The sequence below is a fragment of the Citrus sinensis genome, chromosome 1 (assembly GCF_022201045.2).
Source record: "Citrus sinensis cultivar Valencia sweet orange chromosome 1, DVS_A1.0, whole genome shotgun sequence".
In the NCBI taxonomy this organism is placed as follows: domain Eukaryota; kingdom Viridiplantae; phylum Streptophyta; class Magnoliopsida; order Sapindales; family Rutaceae; genus Citrus; species Citrus sinensis.
The window spans coordinates 14886812-14914692 of NC_068556.1; the positions used below are offsets into that span (position 1 = coordinate 14886812).

The 27881-nt window shown below is 31.8% G+C and overlaps 1 protein-coding gene across 1 annotated transcript; it reads left to right on the forward strand.

Annotated features, from left to right (window-relative positions):
• Positions 1-15094: 15094 nt before the first annotated feature.
• LOC127903231 (secreted RxLR effector protein 161-like) lies at positions 15095-15775 on the forward strand. The gene has a single exon (XM_052443893.1). The coding sequence runs from the start codon at positions 15095-15097 to the stop codon at positions 15773-15775; it is 681 nt and encodes a 226-aa protein (XP_052299853.1).
• The last annotated feature ends 12106 nt before the right edge of the window (positions 15776-27881 follow it).

Consider the following 27881-nt stretch of genomic DNA (forward strand, 5'->3'; position numbering starts at 1 on the left):
CCCAAGTGACATTAACTCTTTATTGTTTTTGTTATTTATATCAATTGTTCTCGTTTTACCCTTTCATTGTTACAATTAAGGGCAAAAGTTAACAAATTGTCAGATGTCTGCCTATTTTTAAAAAGTGTAGCACCTTTTTTATATTTGTTAAAATGTGTGTCATCCAAGTGATATATATATATATATATATATATATATGTGTGTGTGTGTGTGTGTGTGTGTGTGTGTGTGTGTGTATGCATGCATGTATGTATATGAGACAAGATTATTCCATATAGATGTCAAATCCAAAAAGAAGTACAAAATTGAATTTTATTTAAATGTTATAAAATTAAGTTCTTGTTTGTTGATCAATCTACTATAATAAAAAGGGCTAATATATGTAATGTTTTTCCCTTAAAAAATAGTTTATAACAATTTTCTTATTGTTTGAAGTCCAAATAAATGGAAGTTATATATATATATATATATAGACACGCACACACACATATACATATATACACACACATATGAATATTCATTTTAAGATTTAATTGTCAAATTGCTTGTTTCTACCAACAAAAGGAATTTCGGAACTAGTAATTTATTAGAAATATTTGAGAGATTAATTTTATACTGTAACTTTAAAAGATTATCAACATAAATAGCCCATTTTTTTTTCATTTGGATGAAAATATTTAAAAATACGATACAAGTTATAGAAATAAAAAAAAAACTTGATATTTTGAATGGCTTATTTAGTTACGAATCAAATTTCTTACACACAATTATAGCTTATTTAAATTTTTTCTTTTATTTTGCCCAAAAATTTAAGAATATGCGTTTCTTTCTAACAAGAAAAGAAAAAATAATGAATAACAAGAGGAAGAATAATTTTCATACCTCTCTATAGGATATTTTAACTTCAATGTACGTGACCCAAATCTTAGTTTTTCCGAAAAAGTTAAGAGTGTCAACCAAGCCATTGGCTGGGTGACTAAGTGGCAAAGACTCTCTCAATCATAAAGGCAATGAGTTTAAGTACCATTGAATTCATATTTCTTTGAAAAAAATTATTTATACATGTGGGCTGATCTCGCTTATATTTGGGGTAAATTTTCGTACTATGTTCAGTAGACCTCCCAACTATGTGATAATGGTATTAAATATGTAATTATTTAACTTAGAAGATGATCATTTTGTTAACTTATAAAAAAAATGTATAATAATCTTTTTAACAATCTTGTCAAATGCAGGATAGTCTTTTCATCAATCATGTGCAAGGCATTTGGTTCTTGTTACGTGGAAAATTAACGTGAGCCCAACTATTAATTGAATTTAGCTCTAATTAATAATATTTAAAATTCAAAGTGAATTTAATTCATATTCAAAAAGTAGCTCTCAAGAATTAAGGTTGCTGGAAGATTAACAGAGCAATCCAACACAATAACAATTAAATTAACGAATATATCGAACAATAAGTGATTAAAGTAAGAGTAGAGAGTTTAAAGAAAGAAAATGTAACAATTTTACGTGATTCAAAAACATTAAACTGAGAGTTCCAAACCAACTGAATTTAAGGATCCCACGAGAATAACCTTCTGCCTCCAAAGCTTAATTCTTTACAATTGTCTTCTAAAATAAATCAAAGGATCTTTACAAGTGAGGTGTATCTTTTACACTCAACCGCAAGTGTATTCTAAATAGTTACAATCACTCAAATAAAGAGCTTTTTACAATCAAGAATTAAGTTCTAGATCAATATGGAATTGTATAAGTATGTAAATGAACGCCTTAAAGTATTAAAAATGATCCAAGTTTTTGCTCAGACAAAAATGATCAAACTCGTTACATTTAGGTTTATATGGGTTTTTCCAAAAACTAGCCACTACTCTCATAAAATTTAAATAGGTACGATATTGGTTAATCGGTAGAAATTAATGACTAGCAGCTGATTGTTGACTTATCAAATGATTGTTAGGAAGAGAGTTCACGTTATCGGTTGACCTGTAAATTAAAGTAGTTTTTTTTTTTTTTTGAGAAAAAGTAGTTAATCACTAAAAAAATAAAGAGTTTTATCGGTTAACTAGTAAACGTTATCAGTTAGCCGTTAAGCAAAAGCAGACTTTGAAAAGTTTGCATTCTGGTCCATGATTCTCGAACTTTGATGAAAGTTTGAAAGTTCTCATAAGATTTCGAAACATAAGAAAATAGGTCTTCTGTCATAATATCATAAATAGCATTAGAACCACATAATCTGCCAAACTTTTTCAATTTTAGCCCATATACTCAGTAGAAATTCCTTTTGATAACACATTTAATAATTTTTTTTCTTCAAAACAATTTAAAACAAATAAAACGATATTGTCGCCTCTTGTTCATTCAAATTCTAAATAAGAACTAATGATTTTCAACCCAAGACTATAATCTCAATTTAACAGCAAGCGCGTGCAGCATGCGATAGCGGTTTGTGGATGAAAAAAGGGCTGGAGGGTTGACATTTAGTACGGGTTTCAAGTCGGAAAAGCGAGAAGAGTTTTAGTGGGCTTGCGGTCTGCAATGGAAATAGTTGGTTCTTTTGTTTGGAGAAGATTTCAAAGGAGACCACATTTTTTTTTTCCTTCGGTTGAGATTAGTAAATTCAAAAACGATAATATTTTTAGCTGTGTTTGAGATCTGAGTGGGGTTTGAGTAGACATATATTATTTCTCTTCCTTGTTTTTTTTTGTGTGGGACCCACAATGTTTTTTTATGGAGTGGGACCTGTTAACATTTAAAATTGTTAAAATATGTAGGACACCTACATGGGGCCTACACTCTATAAAATACAAGTAGGAAACAAATTTTGTCTGTTTTTCAATTTTTTTTGGTCTCTTTGAAATTGATAAATCTCGCAAAAATGTTCCTCCATCTTCATTCCAGAAAAAAAAAAAATGTTCTTCCACCTTCATTTTTGCAAATAAAAACAGTGTACTAAACCAAATACACCCTTAATTCTTTTACAAAAATCATATTGCATGTCAACAAGCTGCTGTTACTTTTCAAACTAGCCAAGTGTCCTTACTCGTTAACCATCACCATTTTCAATCTTTTCCTCTTTTTTGTTTCTTCTATAATTATTTTAAGTCTACAATTTTAAGTGGAATTTTTCACATTTCTCTAGTCAAAAGTGTTTATTACCTTTTTTTTATTATTTAGAATTTTTTTAAAATTACTGAATAAGTTCAATCAATTATTTAGTTCCAATAATCATCTTACTGTAATCTTTGATTGCCCAGAGAATTTGTACACAACAGTTATGGATGTTGTTTACACTAGATGAATACACGAACTACCATAATTTCTCTCAATGATTTCGGCATCAACTTTATTTTCAGGTATCGATTCTTCCTTAAATCTTTTTTTTAATATAAAGAGCATTATTATAATTTTTTCTTTAATTTTAAGTTTTTTTTAATGTTGATGATTATTTATTGATTTTCGTCAGTCGCATGGGATATGCTAGAGGATCTTTCAAAAATAACTGTGTGCTTCTGTCTATCTTTAGAACTAATGGTTACGTCATTAATGATTAATTTCATTATATATTGGTCCATTTATTCTCATTTCCTCTTTTCTTTATTCCAATTAGAATTTTTTTCCTAATTTTACAAATTGCTCTAATTAATGTTCGTGGAAGAAAATTGGAATAGATTTATGAGTGCCCTTGATTGGTATAGTAGAAAATTAGATGCTAAGCTTTTGTTATAAAATCTTTAATTATTATTATTTTTTGGATACCAACTTGCTTGGAAAAATTTACGAAAAATAGCCATAAAATTGTAAGATTTTTCAAATTGGCCCGTCAAACTTTTTCCTATTATAATTAGCCAAATGCTATTTTTTTGGACTAAATAGACCTCATCACTTTCACTTTCAACAAATTCATAAACAAATGTCATTGCGACAAAATCCATAAAAAAATCAACACCTCAATACTCCCAATAAATTATCAAACCTCATCACTCTCAACAAATCACCAAACCAAGTCAAAAAAGTATTACATAACTGAAGATATAATCATCATTGGAGAGCTTCTTATGATTAATATATGATCTTACACAATGTAGACTTTTAATATATTAAGTTTAGGATATAGGATCAAAATTAACATAGGTTTTATTGCAAATGTTGTTATTTTTCATCATAAAGCAACATAATTTCTTAAGATACTTAGTTTGAGTTGAGAAATCCAAGAAAAAAAATCATTGAAAACAACAAAATTTGAGGTAAAACAAAGCCAAGATAATGTGCAATGGTAGTGGGACAAGTGCTTGTGGCACATAATCACAGTATGTGTGACAACCATGTAAAATATGTCGGGTACCTTCCATAGGTACATTCTACATCTGTCTACTTTTGGCATATGATATATCGTTTTGAAACTTACAACGAGACAGACCAAAGAATATGCATTCACACAAAAAGATAGTTTTAGTATGACTGTCTTTTGGTGCTATAAGTCCTATCACTTTAATATGCTTTAATTTATCTCATCGTAAATTTTGAAACAGTATATTATACACCTAAAACGGGCACATGTAACCTAAGTTATGACCTCCGAAAGGTGCTTGACACATTTTACATGGTTGTCACACATACTATGAATATGTCAACATGCAACTTTATGTGAATGCTTGTCGCACATGAACTTCCCTATCGCACAAAATCTAGGTTTTGTTTTACCTCAAATTTATATTATTTTCAATGATTTTCTTGGACTCCTCAACTCAAACTAAGTACCTTAAGATATCACATTGTTTTATGATGGAAAATAATAACATTTACAACATCAATTTTGAACCTAAATCTAAAACTTAATACATTAAAAGTTTATATTGTGTAAGAACATACACTAACCCTAAGAAACTCCTCAATTAATAATTATATCTTTAGTTATATAATACTTATTTGATGGGGTTTGGTGATTTGTTGAGAATGATGAGGTTTGATGATTTGTTGGGAGTGTTGAGAGTATTGAGGTGCTGATTTTTTCTGGATTTTGTAAGAGTGGTGTTTGTTTGTAAATTTGTTGAAAATAATGAGGATTATTTGTTTGTAAATTTGAGGGTTCAAATTTGAAAAACCCTAAAATTTGCATAAATTTGCCATTTGTTTGACACATTTCTTTCATGTTCCAATAATTTTGTCATTTCTTAATGAAGGTTCTTAAAACCTTCAATTGTCTGATTCACAAAGAATTAAGAAAGAAACAGATAATAGATAATAATTTGAGATCAATACAAGTTATATTTGTTATTCAAGCTAGTGATGTTTGTTATTCAAGCTAGTGATGTTTGTTGAACATGTGGTGCGATATAAGTGGCTATATTTTCGATATTCACACCATTCCCTCAGTGTATTCTACACTAAATTCATCCGTTGTGACAGGCGTGTCTAGAATGCATCCGTTGTTCCACTTACCACTGCATACATGTCTATATTTTTTACATGCAGAAATGCAAAAGCCATTTTCTTGGCTTTTGCATATATGTACGTTTTTCATTCAAATTCTAATAAGAACTCAAATGATTTTCAACTAAGAATATAATGTTAATTTAGCTACAAGGGCATATGGCATGCGGCGTCTATTTTTTGATGAAGAAAAAGGCTAAAGTGTAGTATGGGTCACAAATCCAAAAAGCAAGAAGCATTTTAGTAGATTTATGGTCTGAAAGGAAAATAGTTGATTCTTTCGTTTGGATAAGAATTCAAACGAGGCAACATTTTTTTGGTTGAGATTAGTATATCCAAAACAATAATTCTTTTAGCTCTTTATTCGAGATCTGAGAGGGGTTCGAGTAGATAGATCTTATTTCTCTTCCTTTTTCTTCAGTATGAGATCCACAAATATAATTTTGATAAATGGGACCCACAAAATTAGCATTTAAAAATGCTAAAATGTGTAGAACATTTACATGGACCTACACTCTATAAAATACAAGTAGAAAACAAATTTTATATGTTTTTTAATTTTTTTGGTCTTGTCAAAATTGATGAAACCAGTAACAATATTCTTCCATTTTCATTTTTGCAAATATAAATAGCGCATTGAACCAAACACACCTTTAATTCTTTTACAAAAATTATATTGTATATCAACAAGCTGCTGCTACATTTCAAACTATTCAAGTGTCTTTAATCGTCACTCTGCCTTTACCAAATATTTCAATCTTTTCCCTTTTTTTCTATGATTATTTTATTTATGCAATTTTAAGAGGAATTTTTCATCTTTCTCTAGTAAAAGGTGTTTATTACTCTCGTTCTATTATTTACAATTTTAAAGAATACTAAATGATCTTAGTTAATTCTTTAGTCCAACAATCATCTTACCATGATTTTTGATTGCTCAGAGAATTCGTACAGAATAGTTAAAGATGTTGTTTACATTGGATGAATACATGAACCATCATAATTTCCCTCAATGATTTCGGTATCGACTTTATTTTCAGGTACTGATTCTTCCTTAAATCTTTTTTTTTTAATATAAAAGAGCCTTATTATATTTTTTTCCTTTAATTTTAAGGTTTTCTAGAATGTTAAAGATTATTTATTGATTATCATTGATCATATGGGATAGTTGGAGCATCTTTCAGAAATAACTATGTTCTTGTTTCTACTTTCAAAACTAATGATTATGTTCATTAATGATTGATTTCATTATACATTGGTCCATTTATTCCCATTTCCTCTTTTCCCTCTCCCAAGTAAGAATCTTTTTTCCCTAATTTTGCAAATTGGTTTAATTAATGTTTGTGGAAGAAAATTGAAGAAGATTTATGAGTGCCCTTCATTATTGTAGAAAATTAAATACTAAGTTTTATATGTAAAATCTTTATTTATTATTATTTTTTCGATACCAACTTGTTTGTCGTATTTCATTCATGTTCCAATAATTTTGTCATTTATTAATGAAGATTCATTAAACCTTCAATCGTCTGATTCCCAAATAATTAAGGAAGAAACAAATAATAGATAATACATGTTTACTTCACAAATTTTGAAGTTGATTAGTAATTCTTGAAGATTTCTCGTATCTGGGTTTGAGATTTACTTGCAAAATATACTTAGATGCTCAAGTTATTTTTTGTGCTTGGAGAATTTTCTAGATTTGGATTTCACTTGACACTGCTATAAAATTCATTGAAAGATCGTTTTCTTTTATCCTTTTGGTCTTTATTTATAGACCGCAGATGCGGAGTGGGTGTAGATTTCAAATTTGAATCTAAATCTCTACCATTCGTCCCATCCATTTAATTTTCACCATAAGATTTAATAACTATTTTTATCCAAATTTTAATTGTTTGTACATGATTCACGTGCTGTTTATTGGTTATTGCTAATATTGGTAGGTTTCATCATTGCTAGTTTTCTCTAGATTTTTCATATACATTGTCGTATATTTACTAATCTTTAATTCAAGATTAACGTGAACCATACATGTAGTGATTTCTAATCCAAAATTAGTAGAAGTCATTTTTATGTTGATCTATTAGTCTGAGATCAATACAAGTTATGTTCGTTATTCAAACTAGTGATGTTTGTTGGATAAGTGTAGTGTAAGTGACTATATTTTTTGGCATTCACGCCATTCCCTCCTTAGTGTATTCTATTCTAAATTCATCAATTGTGACATTGTTGCGTAGAATGTATCCATCATTTCACTTACATTGCATACGTGTCTATTTTTTTATCCATATAGGATTTATTTATTGTGACATTTGCGTATAGAAACGTATCAGTCGGTTTTTTTGCTTTTGTAGATGTGTCCGTTTTTCATTCAAATTCTAATAAGAACTAAAATGTTTTTTTAACCCAAGAATATAATCTTAATTTAGCTATAAAGCCATATATCATGCGGCTACTTTTGGATGAAAAAAAGGCTAGAGGGTTGACTTTTAGTGTAGGTCACAAGTCTTAAAAAAGGACTTTTGTGGGTTAATGGTCTGAAATGGAAATAGTTGATTCTTTCATTTGATAAGATTTCAAACAAGACAACATTTTTTTATATTGAGATTAATAGATTCAAAATAGTAATATTTTTAGCTCCTTATTCAAGATCTGAGTGGGGTTGGAGTAGACAAATATTATTTTTCGTCCATTTTCTTCAATGCAGGACCCACAAATATTTTTTGATAAGCAGCACCCATAAAATTAGCATTAAAAATTGTTAAAATCTAATATCTGCACTCTTATGAAATACAAGTAGAAAACAAATTTTATGTGTTTTTCAATTTTTAGTTTCTTTGAAATTGATGAATCCTGCAAATATGTTCTTCCATTTTCATTTTTGCAAATAAAAACAATGCACTAAATCAAGCACGCCCTTAATTCTTTTACAAAAATTATATTGCATGGCAACAAGTTGTTGTTACTCTTCAAACTAGCCAAGTGTCTTTAACCATCATGCCTTTACCAAATTACTCAATCTTTTCCTCTTTTTTTTTGTTCTATGATTATTTTATTTCTATAATTTTAAGAGAAAATTTTCATCTTTCTCTAGTAAAAAGTGTTTATTACGCTCTTTCTATTATATATTTAGAATTTTAAAGATTTTTGAATGGTTTCAATTAATTTTTCAGTTATGATAATCGTCTTACCATGATCTTTGATTGCTCAGAGAATTCGTATCGAACAGTTAAGGAGGTTGTTTATGCCAAATGATTACATGAATCATCATGATTTCTCTCAATAATTTCGACATCAACTTTATTTTCAGGTATCAATTCTCCCCTAATTTTTTTAATAGTAAATAGCATTATTATAATTTTCTTTAATTTTAAGGGTTTTTTAGAATATTAAAAATGGTATATTAATTTTTGTTGGTTGTATTGGATATGTTGGAGGGTCTTTCAGAAATAACTATGTGCTTATGTCTATCTTAGAACTAGTGGTTATGTCAATGATGATGAATTTCATTATATGATGGTCCATTTATTCTCACTTTCTCTTTTCCCTCTTTAGTTTTTTTTTCCTAATTTTGCAAACTGCTTTAATTAATGTTTATGGAAGAAAATTAAAAAAAGATTTATGAGTGTCTTTGATTGGTATTATAGAAAGTTAGATGCTAAGTTTTGTTATAAAATATTTATTTTATTATTATTTTTTCTATACCAACTTGTTTGACATATTTCATTCATGTTCTAATAATTTTGTCATTTCTTAAGATGCTCAAAATATAGTTGCGTTACACAATTTCAATTAGCTAGAATCTATCCCAAAAAAAAAAAAAAAAAAAAAGCTAGAAAGTCTTGGGATGTTTCCAAAGTTTAATTTTCTAAAATTTTAAATGTTAATTTTCACTAATAACTAATGATGCACATAAGACATGAGAATATCTTTCCTACTATAACGTATATCTTGCATTTGATAATAATTAACTATCTTTTAATGTGACATTCAGTTTTTCACTTTTATTAATGATAAATGTGTCATTAACATGCATGTCCTCATACTCTCCATGTAGATCTCATCCAAAAAAAAAAAAAATTCAAACACACAACTTATCAACTAGAACCATTTCCAACACCAATTAAGTTCGCACAAAACTTGAATTTGCCTGTTGGAATCACCTTGTTAACATGTTAGCATGATTCACATTTGTGCAGATCTTTGTCATTGTAGCCTTATCTCTCTAATAAAATGTAGCTTCACATCAATGTGTTTGGTCATTTCATGATAAACCTGGTTTTTAATGAGCTAAATTGGACTTTGGTTGTCACAAAAGATATGAACTACTTTTTGTTTCAACTAAAGCTCATTTAATAGCCCTTTAAGCCACATGCATTCCTTCACTGCCTTTCTTGCTACAATAAATTCAGCCTCAGTAGATGATACATACATTATAAGTTGCAAAGTTACCTTCCAATTGACCAGGTAGTTATCCAGCATGAACAAGTAACCTGAAATTGATTTCTTTCTGTCCAAATCTCCTACGGATCAGAGTCTACATAGGCCCTAACTTCATCAATTTCTCGTTTGGACTTCCCAAGCACCATACCATGATCAAAAGTACCTCTCAAGTACTTCATAATCCACTTCATAGCATCCCAACGTTCCTTACTAGGATTACTCATAAATCTGCTTATTACAGTTTCTACATAAGCTATGTCTGCTCTAGTGTAAACCATTGCATACATTAGACTCTCAATAGCTTGTGAATATGGTATTTTACCATTTAAAACTTTTTAAATTCTAAACTAGTAGACATATCATCAGAGAGCTTGAACTAAACTCCCAAAGAGGTCAAAGCTAGTTTTGAATTCAACATCCCGAACCAGTTTAACCCCTTATTGATATATCTTTCTTGGCCTAACAATAAACCTATCCCTATTTATATCTATACCAAGAATCCTCTTGGCACTGCAAAGTCTTTTATCTCAAACTCTCTTTTGAGCAAATTCTTAAGCTTCTCAATATCACTAGAATTGTTGCTAGCAATGAGCATGTCATTAACATACAACAGAAGATACACTACTCCACTTGAGTTATGCTTGCATAATAGATATAACTATCAAACTTATTACTTTGGTAACCATTAGAGAGCAAGAACTAATCAAACCTCTTATACTACTGTCTAGGAGATTGTTTTAAACTATAAAGAGCCTTGTGTAAGAGACAAACATAATATTTTTGTCCCTTTACTTCAAAATCCTCAGGCTGCGACATTAATATATTTTCTTCAAGATTGCCATAAAGGAAGATGGCCTTTACATCCATTTGTTCAAGTTCCAAGTCAAGTAAAGCAACCATTGCAAGCAGAACCTTAATTGAACTATATTAGACCACTTGCCAGAAAATTTAATTGAAATCAATTTTTTTTATTCTATATGAACTCCTTGCCACTAGTCTTGTTTTGACCCTTCAGTCTTCAACACTTAGAATGCCCTCTTTTTCCTTGAATATCCATTTGCAGTGACAACTTTCTTATTCTCTGGATTTGGAACCAAGGTCCAAGTTTAATTCCTTGTCAAAGAATCCATTTCTTCTCTCATTATTTTAATCGAGTTGTTGTTATATTTACTATTCACTACTTTTGTATAACTATTAAGTACCCCAATGGAAACATCCACTGCACTCATCTACGTATATGCAACCATGTCTGCATAGGCATATCTTGCTGGTAGTCTAATTTTCCTTTCTTCTCTATCCTTAGCTAATTGATATTGTTGTAAATCAGTTGCTTGTGGTATTGCATCATCTGTTAATGTTATATTATGAAGCAAATTAGTTGGTAAAACAACCAGTTGATGTCGTGTTTTGGAAAGCAACACACTTACTCTTTTGAACGACAAGAATGAAGGTCGTTTTAGTTTAAGTGATGCACGAAAGTTTCACATGCACGGATAAGTTGTTTTATTGGTTCGTTAGAATCAGTTAATTCACATGCCAGTCACGTGGGCTTCTGGGTTCGTTACTGATTTGTTAACAAGTTGTTATATACAGCTGATTCTGCCAATAGTGAGTGAGCTATTGTGAGTTGAGGAGATTGAAACAAAGGCTTCTTGAGAGACTCTGTAATTAGCTAGAAAAGCTCTTTGTAACTTCTGTGAACAATCAATAGAATTGGGTTATGTTTCTCCCGTGGATGTAAGCTAGACTAAAGCTAGCTGAACCACGTTAACTCTTGTTCTTTTCTTAATTCCTTTTAGTTCTAGACTTTCTTGTGTATTCTGCTGGATTGATTCTTGGTGCATCTTGTTTGTTTGATTTGGATCTTGGGAAGTGTTTCGAGTTGATTAGATAATTAGTCACTCTTAAACACTACAATTGGTATCAGAGCCTGGATTGCAAATTAGATACAAGTATGGCTGGTTCAAAGATCGATCTAGAGAAGTTTACAGGGAAGAATGACTTCAACATGTGGAAGGTTAAGATGGAGGCACTACTAATCATTCAAGGGCTAGGTGATGGCTTAGAACTTATCATCAAGAAAGAAGGATTAGAAGCCTCCACATCATCATCATCACTAACACCACAACAAGCTACTGAGATTGACAAAAAGGCAAGGAGTACCATAATCTTGAGTCTTGGAGACTCGGTGATCAGAGAAGTTGCAAGAGAAAGAACAGTGGCTGATCTGTGGGCAAAGCTTGAAATGGTGTATATGACTAAATCATTAGCCAACAGACTTTACATCAAGAAAAGGATGTTCACACTAAAGATGGCTGAAGGATCATCTCTCGAAGACCGCATTGATGAATTCAACCAAGTCTGTGATACACTGGAAATAATTGATGAAGGTTTAGCTGATGAAGGTAAAGCATTGCTTCTGGTTAGTTCACTTCCATCCTCATATTCAAACTTTGTTGATGCACTCATGTATGGGAGACAGACTTTATCATTGGATGAAGTTAAGGCTGCCCTGAATATTAGAGGGCTGCAAGAAAAGTCAGGGAATATGAACCTTGGAGAAGTGTTGGTAGTAAAAGTAAGAACTGATAAGTATGATGGAAAGAAAAAGAAGCAAGGGAACAACAAACAAAAGACTAAAGGCAAGAAATGTTTTCAATGCCAGAAAGAAGGGCATTTCAAGAGAGATTGCCCAGATCTCAAGAATAAGAAAAAGGAACAAAATGAAGCTGCTGCTACTGTTGAGGAAGATGGGTATGAGTCAGCAGGAGTATGTGTGGCTACAGAGCATGTGCAAAAAGGTACCTGGATTCTAGACTCAGGTTGTACATTTCATATGTGCCCTTTTAAATATTACTTATTAAACTATCATGAAACTGATGGAGGAAAAGTTATGATGGGTAATAATGCTATTTGTAAGATTGTGGGGATAGAAAATGTAAACCTAAATTGCATGATGGAACAATAAGAGAGTTAAGGGAAGTTAGGTATGTTCCTGACCTTAAAAGGAACTTAATATCTCTAGGCATGCTTGACCAAATGGGGCTTAGCATTAAGCTTGAATCTGGTGAGCTGAGAATTTCAAATGGTGATGGGGTAGTTATGAAAGGTTACAAAAGAAATAGGGTTTATGTTTTGAATGGAGAAGCTATAATTGGTGTGTCAGGAGTGTCAATTAGTTCAAGCTGTGACAACACTTTGCTATGGCACCTTAGATTAGGACATATGAGCTTGAGAAGTCTGAAGGAATTACAGAAGCAAGGGGTTCTAGGTAGCAGTCAAATCTCAGAACTGGATTTTTGTGAAGACTGTGTACTAGGCAAAGCTACAAGAAATAGCTTTGGAAAATCAGTTCATTCAACCAAAGGCATCCTTGAATACATACACTCAGATTTATGGGGACCAGCACAGACAATTTCACTAGGTGGCTATTTCTTATCTTTAATAGATGATTATTCAAGGAGAGTATGGGTTTATGTCTTAAAACACAAGGATCAGGTATTTGGCAAATTCAGAGAGTGGAAATCCCTGGTTGAAAATCAAATTAGATTGAAGGTGAAGAAACTCATAACTGACAATGGTCTTGAGTTTTGCAATCAGGAGTTTGATAACTACTGTGCAGATCATGGCATTGCAAGGCATAGTAAGGCTGACTCCTCAACAAAATGGTTTAACCGAAAGAATGAACAGAACCCTGATGGACAGAGTAAGAAGTATGATGATCTAGTCACAACTTCCCAAAGGATTGTGGGCTGAGACTCTGTTAACAGCAAGCTATCTAGTAAATCTAAGTCCCTCTGTAGCACTTGACTTCAAAACCCCATTTGAGAAATGGCATGGAAAACCAGCAGACTATGGCATCCTCAAAGTATTTGGATGTCCAGTTTATGCACATGTGAGTCAAGGGAAGTTAGCTCCAAGAGCCCTTAAAGGAAAGTTCATTGGGTATCCTGAAGGTGTTAAGGGATTCAAACTGTGGTGTACAGACCTTAATCCCCCCAAGTGCATAATCAGTAGAGATGTAATATTCAATGAGAAAGCTGCACTGGAAATAAAGAAACCTATTGACATAGATGCACAAAAGGATAAGGAGAGAACCAAGATTTAGTTTGAGGTGGAGCCCTACACCAGAGAAGCTTTAGAAGATAAAGATGAATCTTATCAAGGAACTGCTGATCAAGAAACTGATCATGTAAAGCAGACTGAAGCTTAGCATCAGGAGTACCAGCTGACAAGAGACAGAGAAAGAAGGAAAGCAAAAGCACCAGTCAGATATGGATATGTAGATCTGATAGCCTATGCATTGACAGCATCTCATCAAATTGATGATGATGAACCCAAGAACTACAAAGAGGCTATCCAAGGACCATACAAAGATGAGTGGAAAAAGGCCATGGATGAAGAAATCTATTCACTGGAAAAGAACAATACATGGGAGCTGGTTAAAAGACTTGCCAACAGCAGAACAGTATGATGTAAATGGATCTACAAAGTCAAAGATGGACTAACAGCTACTGAACCTAGAAGATTCAAAGCTAGGTTAGTAGCTAAAGGTTACACACAGAGGGCTGGAGTGGATTTCAAAGAGGTGTTCTCACCAGTAGTCAGACATACATCAATCAGAGTGCTACTAGCTTTAACAGTTGTAAAAGACATGGAGCTTGATCAACTCGATGTCAAGACAGCCTTTCTGCATGGAAGACTAAATGAGGACATCTTGATGACACAGCCTGAAGGGTACACAAGTCCTGAATCTGCTGACTGTGTGTGTCTGTTGAAGAGGTCACTGTATGGGCTGAAACAATCACCCAGACAGTGGTACCTTAGATTTGATGAGTTTATGGTCACTCATGGATATCTAAGGTGCAGTTATGATGTATGTGTTTACTACAAGATCATAGATTAAGGTAACTACATATATCTGTTGTTATATGTAGATGATATGTTGATTGCTTGTAGTGAAAGAGAAGAGATTGAGGTTTTGAAGCAACTACTCAATTCAGAATTTGATATGAAAGACTTGGGTCCAGGTAAGAAGATTTTGGGAATGGAAATAATAAGGAACATGAAGAAGGGTACTATGATTCTGTCTCAAAGAAAGTACCTAGATAAGGTACTTGGAGTTTTTGAGATGTCAAGCAGCAAGTCAGTAGTAACCCCTCTAGCATCTTACTTCAAGTTGTCTTGTTCACAATGTCCCAGTACAGATTAAGAGAGAAGTGAAATGACAAAAGTTCCTTATACAAATGCTGTTGGTTGCATGATGTATGCAATAGTACTTACAAGACCAGATTTAGTTCATGCTTTAAGTGTTGTAAGTAGGTTTATGGTTACACCTGGAAACGAGCACTGGAAGACTGTTAAATGGGTGCTGAGGTATCTGAAAGGTACACAAGAGTATGGCCTGGTATATGGAAAATCAGTTGGAAAGGTTGCAGGTCTCTGTGGTTATGTTGACTCAGACTATGCTGGGGACTTAAACAGAAGAAGATCTCTAACTGGCTATATGTTTTTCTTGGATGGTTGCCTTGTTAACTGGAAGGCAAGTTTGCAGCATGTTGTTGCCTTGTCAACAACAGAGGCTGAATACACTGCCGTAACAGAAACTGCCAAGGAGGCTCTGTGGCTGAGAGGGTTGATAACAAAACTAGGAATGAAGCAGGAGATTGTTGAAGTTCATTGTGACAGCTCAAGTGCAATTTACTTGAGTAAGAACCCAGCCCACCATGAAAAAACTAAACACATTGATATAAAGTTACAGTTCATCAGAAATGTAATCTCAAAAGGTGTGATTAGTATGGTGAAAGTGCATACAGATGATAATCCTGCTGACATGCTTACTAAGGTCGTAACTACAGCTAGGTTCAAGAGTTGCTTGGACAAAGCTGGGCTGAGTGATTTCTAAAATACTCAAGTTGGAGAAACCAGGATCAGGGAGTGATTTGTTCAAGGTAGAGAATTGTTGTATTATGAAGCAAATTAGTTGGTAAAACAACCAGCTAATGTCGCGTTTTGGAAAGCAACACACTTACTCCTTTGAACGAAAAGAATGAAGGTCGTTTTGGTTTAAGTGATGCACGAGAGTTTCACGTGCACGGATAAGTTGTTTTCTTGGTTCGTTAGAATCAGTTAATTCACATGCCAGTCACGTGGGCTTCTGGGTTCGTTACTGATTCGTTAACAAGCTGTTATATACAGCCAATTCTGCCAACAGTGAGTGAGCTATTGTGAGTTGAGGAGATTGAAACAAAGGCTTCTTGAGAGACTCTGTAATCAGCTTGAAAAGCTCTCTGTAACTTCTGTGAACAATCAATAGAATTGGGTTCTGTTTCTCCCGTGGATGTAAGCTAGACTGAAGCTAGCTGAACCACGTTAACTCTTGTTCTTTTCTTAATTCCTTTTAGTTCTAGACTCTTTTATGTATTCTACTGGATTGATTCTTGGTGCATCTTGTTTGTTTGATTTGGATCTTGGGAAGTGTTTCGAGTTGATTGGATAATTAGTCACTCTTAAACACTACAGTTACTTTTATATCTTGTAGGTTACCTCCAACAACTTATAAATCATCTTCAACAATCTCTAGTTGCATATTATCTTCATAATCACTAATTAACTCTACCTTAATCTTATAATCAAGATCAACAGCTCTTGTAACTTGTGTTTTGTTTGCATTGATATTGGTGTTTGAAGTGACTTGATTAGACTTATTGATTATAGCAGCTTTAAATAACTGAACGTCAGTCCTTATTAAACACCTATAAGCTTCTCTACATTATTTATTATAGCCTTCAACCCCATTTAGATAGCCCACAAATAAATCTTTAATTGCTCTTGCTTTAGTTTTTCTTTGTTTAATAGAATATATGCAAGACATCCAAATATCTTAAGATGTTTATAGCTTGTAAACTTCTCATACTAAATTTCTTCATGGTTTTTTAACCCAATAGCTATAACCTATTCACTAAATAATAGACTGTAGAGATAGCTTTAACCTAAAAACTCCTTAGTAACTTGGAGTTTATCAGTAATCATCTTGTTTTATCCACAAGGGTTCTATTCATCCTCTGAGCTAAGCCATTTTTCTGAGGGATGAATCACATTGTCTTGTGCCTTATGATCCCTTATCTTTGAAAAAAATCTTCAAACTTCTTATTGCAGAATTCAAAGCCATTGTTAGTTCTTAAGCACTTCAATTTGAAACCAAATTGAGTCTCCAACAAAGCCTTCCAAACTTTGAACTTTTCTAAAGCTTGATCTTTGTTTTCAATATGTATATCCAAACCTTTCTTGAGTAATCATCTATTACAAACATGAAGTATCTCATACCATTTAGAGAAGGAACCGGAGCAAGCCCTAGATGTCAACATATACATAATCTAACACTTGTTTAGACTTATACAACCCTTCTGAAAATTTGGACCTATGTGCCTTACTAAAGGTATAATTTTCTTAGAACTCTAGCTAATGTATCTTATCATGAGAAAGTAACCCTTGTTTACTTAGTTCTTGCATCCCTTTAACACTCATATGCTCAAGTTTAATATGCCATAATTTGGTTATGTCTATATCAGAAATAGCAGGCATAGCAGCCAACACGGATACTGATGAACTTTCTAACACATAAAGGCCATTCTTCTTTGCTTTTTTCATCACTATTTCAGTTCCTTTCATGATCTCTAAACCATAATTTTCAAATCTAAGGAAGTATCACAAATTATCCAACATGCCTAAAGAGATTAAATTGATCTTTAGCCTAGCTGCATGCCTTACATTATCTAGAGTCCTTATAGTTCCATCAAACATCCTAATTTTGATAGACCTTATACCAATAATCTTATACATATTGTTGTTTCCCATAAAAAATCTACCACTGCCTATATATTTATATTCATAAAATAGACTTCTATCAGGACACAACGAAAAGAACAACTTGAGTCAAGGACCCATTGATCTCTTATATTGCTATTTGAAGCCACCAATAAGTCAGTGCTATGATATCCATCATTATATGAATCATCAGAAGCTACTACTGCATCTATTGTTCTTTCTTTCTCATCTTTTTTCTTTTCAGCATAATCTTTAATGTACTGATCTTGTTGTTTATAGTGAAAGCATTTCCTTCTCTTTATCTTCTCTTTTGCCAATTCCTCGTCTTTCTTTGCTTTATTCTTATTCTTTTTTTGTCTTTAGTTATTTATTCTGCCATTAAACCCTTACCATTACTCACTTCATGTCAATCATTCTTCTAAATCTCCTTAGAGCTTAGAGAAGCCTTGACATCATCTAATGTTATTATTGTTCTACCATACAACATGGTGTCCACAAATCATTCATAAGACTTAGTGAACTCAGCAGAAAGAAGGCCTTGTCTTCATAACTAATTTTCATATTTCAACTCTTTCATGATCAAGAAAGATCTCGTTGAAAGTGTCTATGTGTTCTTGAATGGATACCCTTCCTTTTATTGATAAATTAAACAAAATCTTTTTCAAAAAATGCTTGTGAGCTAAGGATTTCTTCATGCATAAAGCCTCCACTTTATTCCAGATCCTCAATGTTGCATTCTCATTAGAAATTTTCCTCAAGATTGAGCCACTAAGACTTGAAATTAAAGTACTGTGCACCCAGTTCAAGACCTATTTTCTCTTCTCTTCAAATACAGAGTTTGATGCCCCCCAAAATCTTCTTATTCTGATGCTGATTTAAGACCCTAATGGACAAGAAGATCCCTCATCTTCATCTTCTACAATGAAAAATCACCACCAATGGTGAATTTTCCAATTTCTGACTCTATAAGTGACATTGTCTAGAACCAATCAAGGATCTGATACCACTTATTGTGTTTTAATGGCTAGTTCACTAAGAATTTAATCAATAAATCAATTAAGATAAAAAAAAGAAACAAAGAAATAGAGAAAATAATAAATTGAATCAAAAACCCAAAAAACAACACTAAAGACAAACTACTAAGTGAGAAGAAAGAATTCAAAAGCCTTTTATTACTCAAAACTAATTACACATAGATCAAATCTCTAGAGAACATTACAAAGATTGCTCTAAAACAAGAATCACATGATTTGGTAAAGAAGTGAAAGAGAAAAAACTGTTATACCATGCACTGTGAACCAACCTATTTATTTTGGAAATTTTTCTAAAAACAGTCTAACAACCTTAATGTCCTCTAGACCACGTTAGCATCATATTTGCAAATTGACCCCTCAACTAAAGTTGATATGCATTAAGGCCTAGAAACTTTCTCTTGATTGCATTTTGGTCCCCAAATCAGTATACATTCCTCACAATAACCTTATCATTTTAATAAAAAGCAAACATATCTTATTTTTCCATAAACTATTGTAGACAAACAAAAGACAATTTAAACTTGTAAGTATTTTTGTAGTTATATAATAAAATAGCATTTTCGTAATGAAAGTTACTAAATTCATGCACATTTCTTTTCAAACTCATAGCAACAACAATATCATAGTTTATCAAACATTAAACTAGTTTTTTTAATTAGTAACTTCTTTTATCCGCAAAGGAGAAGTAATTTATTTCATCAGCCACCACAATCTCAAACTAGCCTTTAAAAGTGAACTAACTTATTATTATAGCTTTGAAGATATGTAGGCCAATGGTGAAATGCAAGTTATGTAACCTAAGAGGGGGGTGAATTGAGATTTTAAAATTTACGCAAAATAATTTAATATATTTCCTTAATAAAATAAAAAATAATAAATTCAATAAAGCACAATAATAAAAGAGTAAGGGAAGAGAGAGCAAACACAATACTTTTTACGTGGTTCGGCAATCCCCGCCTACGTCCACACCTCCAAGCCAACCAATCTCGAAGATTTCACTATTTAAACCTCCCAAGACTTCAAGTTCTTTACAATTGACTTCTAAGGTGTCAATAAACCTTTACAACCAAGAGATTATCTCTCAATTTCTTCACTCAGGTGTGTCTCACACTTATACACTCACAAATTTGATGAAAAATAAATGGGAAATTATCATTCGTATACCCTATATTTGCTCTGTTATCAAAAATACTATAATACTTTGAGGGTGTATCAATTATCCACCCTTAGTTAACAAAATGTATCAGCTGACCACCAAACCGTTAGTTGCCGTTTGAAAGTTAACGGAATTACAGTGAATTGACGATTTTACCCTTGAAAATTATCACTTATATACTTTAAATTCTTTTTGTATCACTTGTATACTCTTAAATTATCACTTGTATCATATGAAAAGACCAAATTACCCTTCTGACGTCATCATACTTTAACGGCAACTAACGGTTTGGTGGTCAGCTGATATATTTTGTCAACTTAGGGTGGACGATTGATACACCCTCAAAGTATTATAATATTTTTGATAATGGAATAAACTAAGGGTATACAAATGATAATTTTCCAAAATAAATATTACAACAATGAAACTCTCTTTAAGAGTGGATGTACAATTGATAGCTCAATAAAGATTTAATCTATGGTGATTTTTGAATTGGGAGCTCAAAATATATTGTTTCAAACTTGTTTATGCTTGCTGGATTCTTAAAATTGACGTTGGAGTTGAGTTTTTATAGCTAAAGCCCAAAAAACTAGTTGTTATAGGCAAATTCCAACAAGCAAGTGGCTAGCCGCTTAATTTATCTAGTTCACCGTCTCAGAACAGTAAAGTCACCGTTAAATTTGAATTTGCTACAGTAACATTGTTCACAAAATTACATTTTATGCACAACTTTTCTATAATTAAATTATGGCTCAAAACGTCATAAAACTTTGCAAACAGGTCCAATTTTAGAATTTCTAAATAATACTTGTTATTTCTAAAACTTTTTAAAATTGTGATATGACCCAATACATGATATATATTTTTTAAAATAATCCTTTTCAAAATTTAACATAATACTTATAAATTTTAAAGTTTTCAAAACTTTTTTAATTTAGTTCAAAATTTGAAAATGTGAAATTTTCCTCAGGTAGCTAGTCGTTAGCCCTCAGGCGGTTAGCCGCAAACTCTCCGTCCACTTATGATATTCACACTCAGGTCCTTAAACTTTCATAAATTATAGTATGACCTAAACAAATTCAAATGTTTGCAAATAAGTCCAACTCTGGAATTCAAAACAATACTTATTAAAATCAAAGATTGCAAAACTTTTTCATTTTAGTCCACACCTTGAAAAATAACTAACTTCATAAAATACTTAGCTTATACTTGTAAAACTTTTGATTTATGAAAAAAATAATGATTTATTAAACAAATTCTTGAGTTTCTCAAATGCTAAACTATTCATCTATTGAATCATACCGACTTTACAAGAATTGTCAGAATAATGAGTCTGTTGAGCTCTAAACTTTATTTTTGATCGCGCCGTTGTCCATTGAGTGTCTTGAACTTGATTTAACATGATTCACTTCATCATAAACATTATCCTTCAAGAACTAGAGAAAATGCGAAATACAATATTTATCAAATCACTTAAGACACATGTTTGTTATCATCAAAATTACAATATGTGTAGCCCTTTAGGCTAACAAATGAGCTATGAGCCCATTAGCAACCCATGCACTCAACAACTTTGAGCACGTGGGTTCGAGTCCCAACCACTCTCCTCTTACTAGGGGTCTACTTGTTTCCCCACATTTAGGGTATAATAGATCTCCCTCCAGTATTAAGTGAGGGTCAACCTTTGAGTTGTGTCATAATAAAATTATTAAAGAGAGTCTCAATCAATTTCTGATTGTAAATATCAGTAAAACTCTTATTGTAATATATTAGTATATCTAAAAAAAGAAAAAAAAACTTTGAAGATTGGTATTCTTTTGCTTATTCCCTTAAGAAGACCAACAAGTCTTAATTAAATTAAACTTTCGAATAATTACTTTTACTAATGCAATGGTATAAGAATTGTTATTGGATAATTTTCTTTACTTGTTTCAAATTCTAATGAATATTTTTGAAAAGGTTGTCATGATATATATATTTTTTGCTATCCTTGGTATTAGTTATTTATCAAAAAATAAATATTACACGATTTTTCTATCTTTCATGTTCTATATATATATATATATATATATTGCATAATAGTTTTAGAAGTCCTATCTCATTAACCTCTCATGATAGGTTTGTGTTTATGAAAGTCAAAGTTATGAGAATAGACACAACTACTCTAGCATAATAAGCTAGAAAATCCTATAAAATCTCAAAAGTCCCCTAGATTTTAGTGATTTTGTATATAGTCCATTAGGTATTGACTCTATATTTGAGTTTTCACAAAATCAATTGGTGCACACTGTCTTGTAGCCAATACAGTAGTTCCAAGCAACTTTTAAAATGAAGACAAGCCTTGGGAATCTTTTATTTAAATCCATAGAAAACTATCTTGGTTGTATCCTTACTATCAATATCCTCCCTAGTTCTCTCATAAGGGCACACAAGCCTCAATTTAGTGTCATAGCTTCTACAACACCAAGGCCAACACCTTCTTATAGTGCCAAAATTCCCACTTCTAATGGTGTACAAAGTATAGCACGCAAGTCGTCTTTATAGTTTCAACACCATGTAATAACAAAACTACATCCACTTGCATGCAGACTTGTGCAAAGTCAAACGGGTTGCAAACGAAGGCTGTAGTAGCCAATGTAATGAAATTCTTTACAATTGTCTAATAGAAAGGGTTGTTAATGGAATCCAATATTGTTGTGTAGTGCAAAAAAATTTGCTCGAGCACTGGAGCTGTTAACCTCTTGTGTCAAGCATAAACACTTTCTTTCCTGAGCAAGGTCTTCTCTATAAATTTGTTGGATCGTTGATCTAGTTGTTTCCTAACCGTGTTTCCACTTTCAAATATCATAAAAAAATCTTTCATATAATCTCGAGTAAAATTCTTTTATTGTCTTATACAATTTGGTTCTCATTTTCTCTCCTTGTCTCTACATTCCTACACAAATAACCAAACGCATTTTCAATTTTCAATTTTCAAAAACTGTTTTACAAAGAAGCTACCAAGTGCAATTTCTAAATCTATAAAAAAAATTAATAATTCCTTATAAAAAAAATACAAAATTATCATTTGAAAAATAACGCCAAGCACACCCTTAACATCCAAAATATAAACAGTGAACATCTAAATGTGGACATCTACATTATAAGTAGCCGACATTGATGTAGTGAAAGATATTATTAACATAAGAAGATGCAATGATAAGTAGGATGATATTTTTTCAATCATTTATCTAGTATAAGAATACACATCATAATGAAATAAAACTAAATTTCATGTTAATTCTATGAATACTCATGAATCTAGGTTGCTAGATCTTGTTGATTTTATAGGATTCTGATAAATAACAGACGCTCAAAACTCACACTAATTTATAACTAAAGTTTGATATAAAATGCTATACTATTTTAAAAGTTACATAAGGCTGACACCTTTCATAGTGTCAAAACTCATACATCTACTTGTATATGGATTTGTGCCAAGTCAAAGGGGTCGTATACAAAAGCTTTGATAAATGAAGTGATTAGAATCACCATAATTGTCTAATAGATAGGGTCGTTGATGGGATCCACAATAATTTCTTCATTATTCTTGCCATTTGATAATGTTGTTGTGTTGTGTGAAAAATTTAGTTTAGCATTGTAGCTGTTAAACCCTTATTTAAGGCATAAACCCCTTCATTCTTAATCAAGGTTTTTGCTAGAAAAGTGTTGGATCGTTGATCCAATTGTGTTCTAATCGTGAATCCACAACCATATACCATAAAACTATTTTCTAATATAACCTCCATTACAACGCTTTTGTTATATTATACAATTTTTATTCTTATGCTCTCTCTGATTGTCTTCATATTCTTAGTTAAACAACTAAATACATTTTGACTTTTTTAATTTCAAACACTACTTTAAAAATAAACTACCAACGGAGTTTTCAAATTTATAGAAAATTGATCATTCTTATATTTTAAAACAAATACAAAATTTCATTTCAAAATAATACCAAACACTTATTTTCAAAAACAAATAAACCTTATTAATGTCATCTTTATGATAATAGAGAACTTCATTAGTAAGTTTAGAAAATCCTAAATAAGGAACTCTCTTAAAAATCAACTTATAAGGCAAGGTGTTTAGGAGCTTATATTCCTACAATGATTGTTATATGTACCCAATATAAGATTTAGGATCATAACATTCCATCAAACTTCAAACAACAAAGGTTCATGATATTCTACTTTACTCAACCAAGTGATAGAAATCCTCTCTTATTAGCCCACTTTAGGTTGCCCAGTTCGCAATGACAGTCATGAAGCTACACTAATACTAATCTTATACTTGGCATGGTATGTCTAATCTCATTCTCGTCATGAACCTTTGTTTTGACACCAAATGATAAGAACTCATAAGTGGAGCTCACCCCAAAAAAACCAACTTGTAAAGAATGGTGCAATAGAGCTATTTACCTTTTAGCACTATCAACGAGGATCCAAAATGCATAACCTCTCATTATTACTCATTTGAGCTTTCAGTTGACCAAACTTATGCAAAATAGAATAGTACCTTAATTCTCAAGAAACTAGGTACAATTGCATCTTCTAATTCTTAGGCGAAGCCTCATTATAATCAAGAACAAATCATATGGCCTTATCACATCCCAATCGCATTTTTGGAGTTTCGTAACTTGAGATTCCAACATTTCGTAATCCTTAAGTTAAGATTTAGCACAATACCTTATCACAATATATGTATATGAGTCCAGGTGGCTAAAACCCTAAGCATCTCTACTATCTCTTAAAAATAGTTAGTCCTTACCATAATTCATCATTATTTGTTTAGTGTAAAGATAGATATTTGGTCTATCTAAGTTCGATATCCATATATTTAGTCTGACTATTTAAATTCTTTAAAAAATGAATATGGATATTTAAAAAAATATCCAACTGGATATTGGATGAAATCTATTTACTAGATATCTAGATTAAAAATGAATAAATACAAAATTGTACTAAACAAAAACATTTATTCCCAAATAGACCCTCATAACAAAATTATAGAAAATATTAATTTTAGAAAATTTAAAAAATAGATTACCTACTAAATAATTAAATTTTTTTCTCTAAAAAGTATCAAATGCTGGCATTATTGTTTCGTCATCAATGACCAAAAAACTAATCAAATTATGACAAATCTTGTACCATCAGATTCAAAATTTCGCGATCTATGAAATAAAACTAATTTTTTTTTAGAAAAAAGAAATTGATTACGCGCAAATGCCACCCAAAAAGTGGCGACAACATGCCGTCGCTGACTAGGTGAATCAGTGAGATGTACCGCCCCCTCCATCAAACTCGTCAGAAACCATAACATATGATTGAGGCGGCACTGCAACTCATCACATCATCGTTAGGCGGTGACATTAAGTTGCCGTCAACCTTCTGGGTAGTATTTCCGCCGCCATCATTTACTTTTTCACCAACAAATTCAATACCATTGATAAATTGTAATAGAATCCGATGGTACCAAATTTGTCATACTTTGTTCACCTTTTTGGTCACCAGCGATGGAATAGCAATAGCGGCAATATTTATTTTATTATTATATTTTATAAAAAATAAATTTAATTAGTTTTTAAAATTAATGATTTTAGAAAATATAAATAGAGATAAACAATTAACGATAATTTCTTAGAGTAATGTAGTATTAATTAGCTTTTGTTATATTAACATGTTACATTATTTTTATTTTAAAAATATAAATTTAAGGTTGATGAACATCTCATGAATATTCATATTTATGTGAATAAAATTTATATCCATATCCAATATTTAGAGCTGGTATGAAATATGGACCTATTTATCATAGGTAGTTATAAATTTACACATAGAGGGATAATAATATCCTGAAGCCTGACTCCTGAACTCGCCACTCCTGAATCACTAAATCGTTAGCAAGCAAACCCTAGCCAAATATTTGCCCTCAAGGGCGTGGTTGGATTAGTAACAACATGAAGCTTATGGCCGCTGATTAACCGGATTCGATCCTTGGGGGAGTAGGGGGAAAAAAACAAAAAAAAATTATTTGGACTTGGCCCACCTCTTACTTTTTAAAATAAAAAAAGAAAAAAAAAACCCTAGCCAAATATTTTTATAGCTCAGTCAGCTCGAGACCTCAATACCGTGTCTAACCAATCACCACGGGACACGTGGAATAGTTTAGTTCCCTCCTCAACAGTAGTTAATTGCGTTGAAGGTAAGAAATTTCATTTTCCGATGGAGTTGCATCTATTTCTTATTTCCATCTTATGTGAATACTTTCCATTCAATGTAGACCTTGAAATTCAGTACCAGAAATTGAATTTGTGAACTGAACAAATTTTGAGGGGCTTCAAACTAAATAATGAATTTGATGAATCATTTTAGACCTGATGTATTTGAGACATTGCTATAGATTTATTATATGCGATGATCTATTTTTAGACACTCTTTCTTCCTGCTATTAATTCCTTTTACATCTAAGGTTGCTTTTAGCTGGACAAGATTTGCACAAGCACCTTCCACAGCGTGGCTTTTCTCATTCAAATCCTGTACAAGCATTTGGAATACGGGAAGAATCCCTAAGCAGGTATGATTATGTTTCCATGTTGATAATTTTATATTTTATTTGGTAGTAATAATTGGATTTGTTAGAAGAAAATTAGAAAATGTTAATTCTTGTTTTATTTTTTATTTTCTTTTAGTTCTTTAATTTTCTAAACAAATGGATGATACATTTAACTGGACGTACGCTTGCAGTGAGCTTTGCCCATAAAAATTATACCGCCTAAGAGTTGTGAATAGATGAAACACAAAAAAACAAACAATTTCTTGTCAAATTAAAAAATCAATAAGGCCGAGGAAATGGTGTTGTTATGAAACCAATCAAGAAAACCGTACGTAGCTAGCGAAACCGTATGATTGAAAAAGTTTTTACCAAATTTTTATTCATTTATATGATCAAAAAATTAACGACCAAGTCTAACCTTGGCAACAAATACAAAGAATGAGGATGCCATTCCCTCAATTAAATTTCTTATAAGGATTTAGATGATTTTTGTATGGTTCTTTGCCCTTTGGATGCATGCATGATCTTGTTTCTTCATTTGTTCTCCGATGGAATGTTTTTAACTTATTTTTTAAGAATAAGACATATTATGGCCAATTTGATTAGATGTTATCTTTATCTTCATTTTAGTAAAATTATCCGTTCCACCAAGGTTTAAGAAAAAAAAGTTAAAAAGTTTTCATAAGGATGAAACCGGGCACTGGAAAGACATATAAGTATGTATGGACGGCTAGAAATTTCATAAAATTTGAAGAAAAAATGCGCAAACTACATACTTTAAATATATAGTAGGCAACCACGAAGTAGATTTTCACGATTACATGTATATTATCAATGGAAAATTTCTTAAATAGAAATCATTAATATATTAACTGATTTTGCGCATTTACATGAAAAAAAAAGAATACATGGTCTGACCATATATTAACTGTAGTCAAGATTTATTTAATTATTATTCTTTTATTTATTAACCGTGTATTTTACTCATTAATATATATATATATATATAGGTTAAGAAAGAATCCTAATTCTTGCATGAAACAGCTTCGCTTCTCGGCCGGGAAAACATTTTTCATCGAAAGTATCGGACACCCATGAAAACGGCTAATTACGTGGCATGCTGCCGTTGGTAGGAAAAAAATTCGACGATCGCATAAAATTGGCCCCACAATAGAATGGAAAAAAAATTAGCTGTATCCAACCTCTACCCATGTCTTACGTGTGTTTCTACGACAGAAGAATACTTGCCACTTGTCACAATCAAAGGCTGCATCACCTAAAACCAATGGCCGACTGTACAATTGACACAAATTTCGTCTACATTCATTCTACACTCAAAACTTATCCACAATCGAATCTCACAGATTAGTACCACTAGGTGTAAGAGCTGCACTACC

Excerpts from the sequence above, each read along its gene's own strand:
- LOC127903231 (XM_052443893.1), top strand. The coding sequence starts at position 15,095 with ATGACAAAAGTTCCTTATACAAATGCTGTTGGTTGCATGATGTATGCA.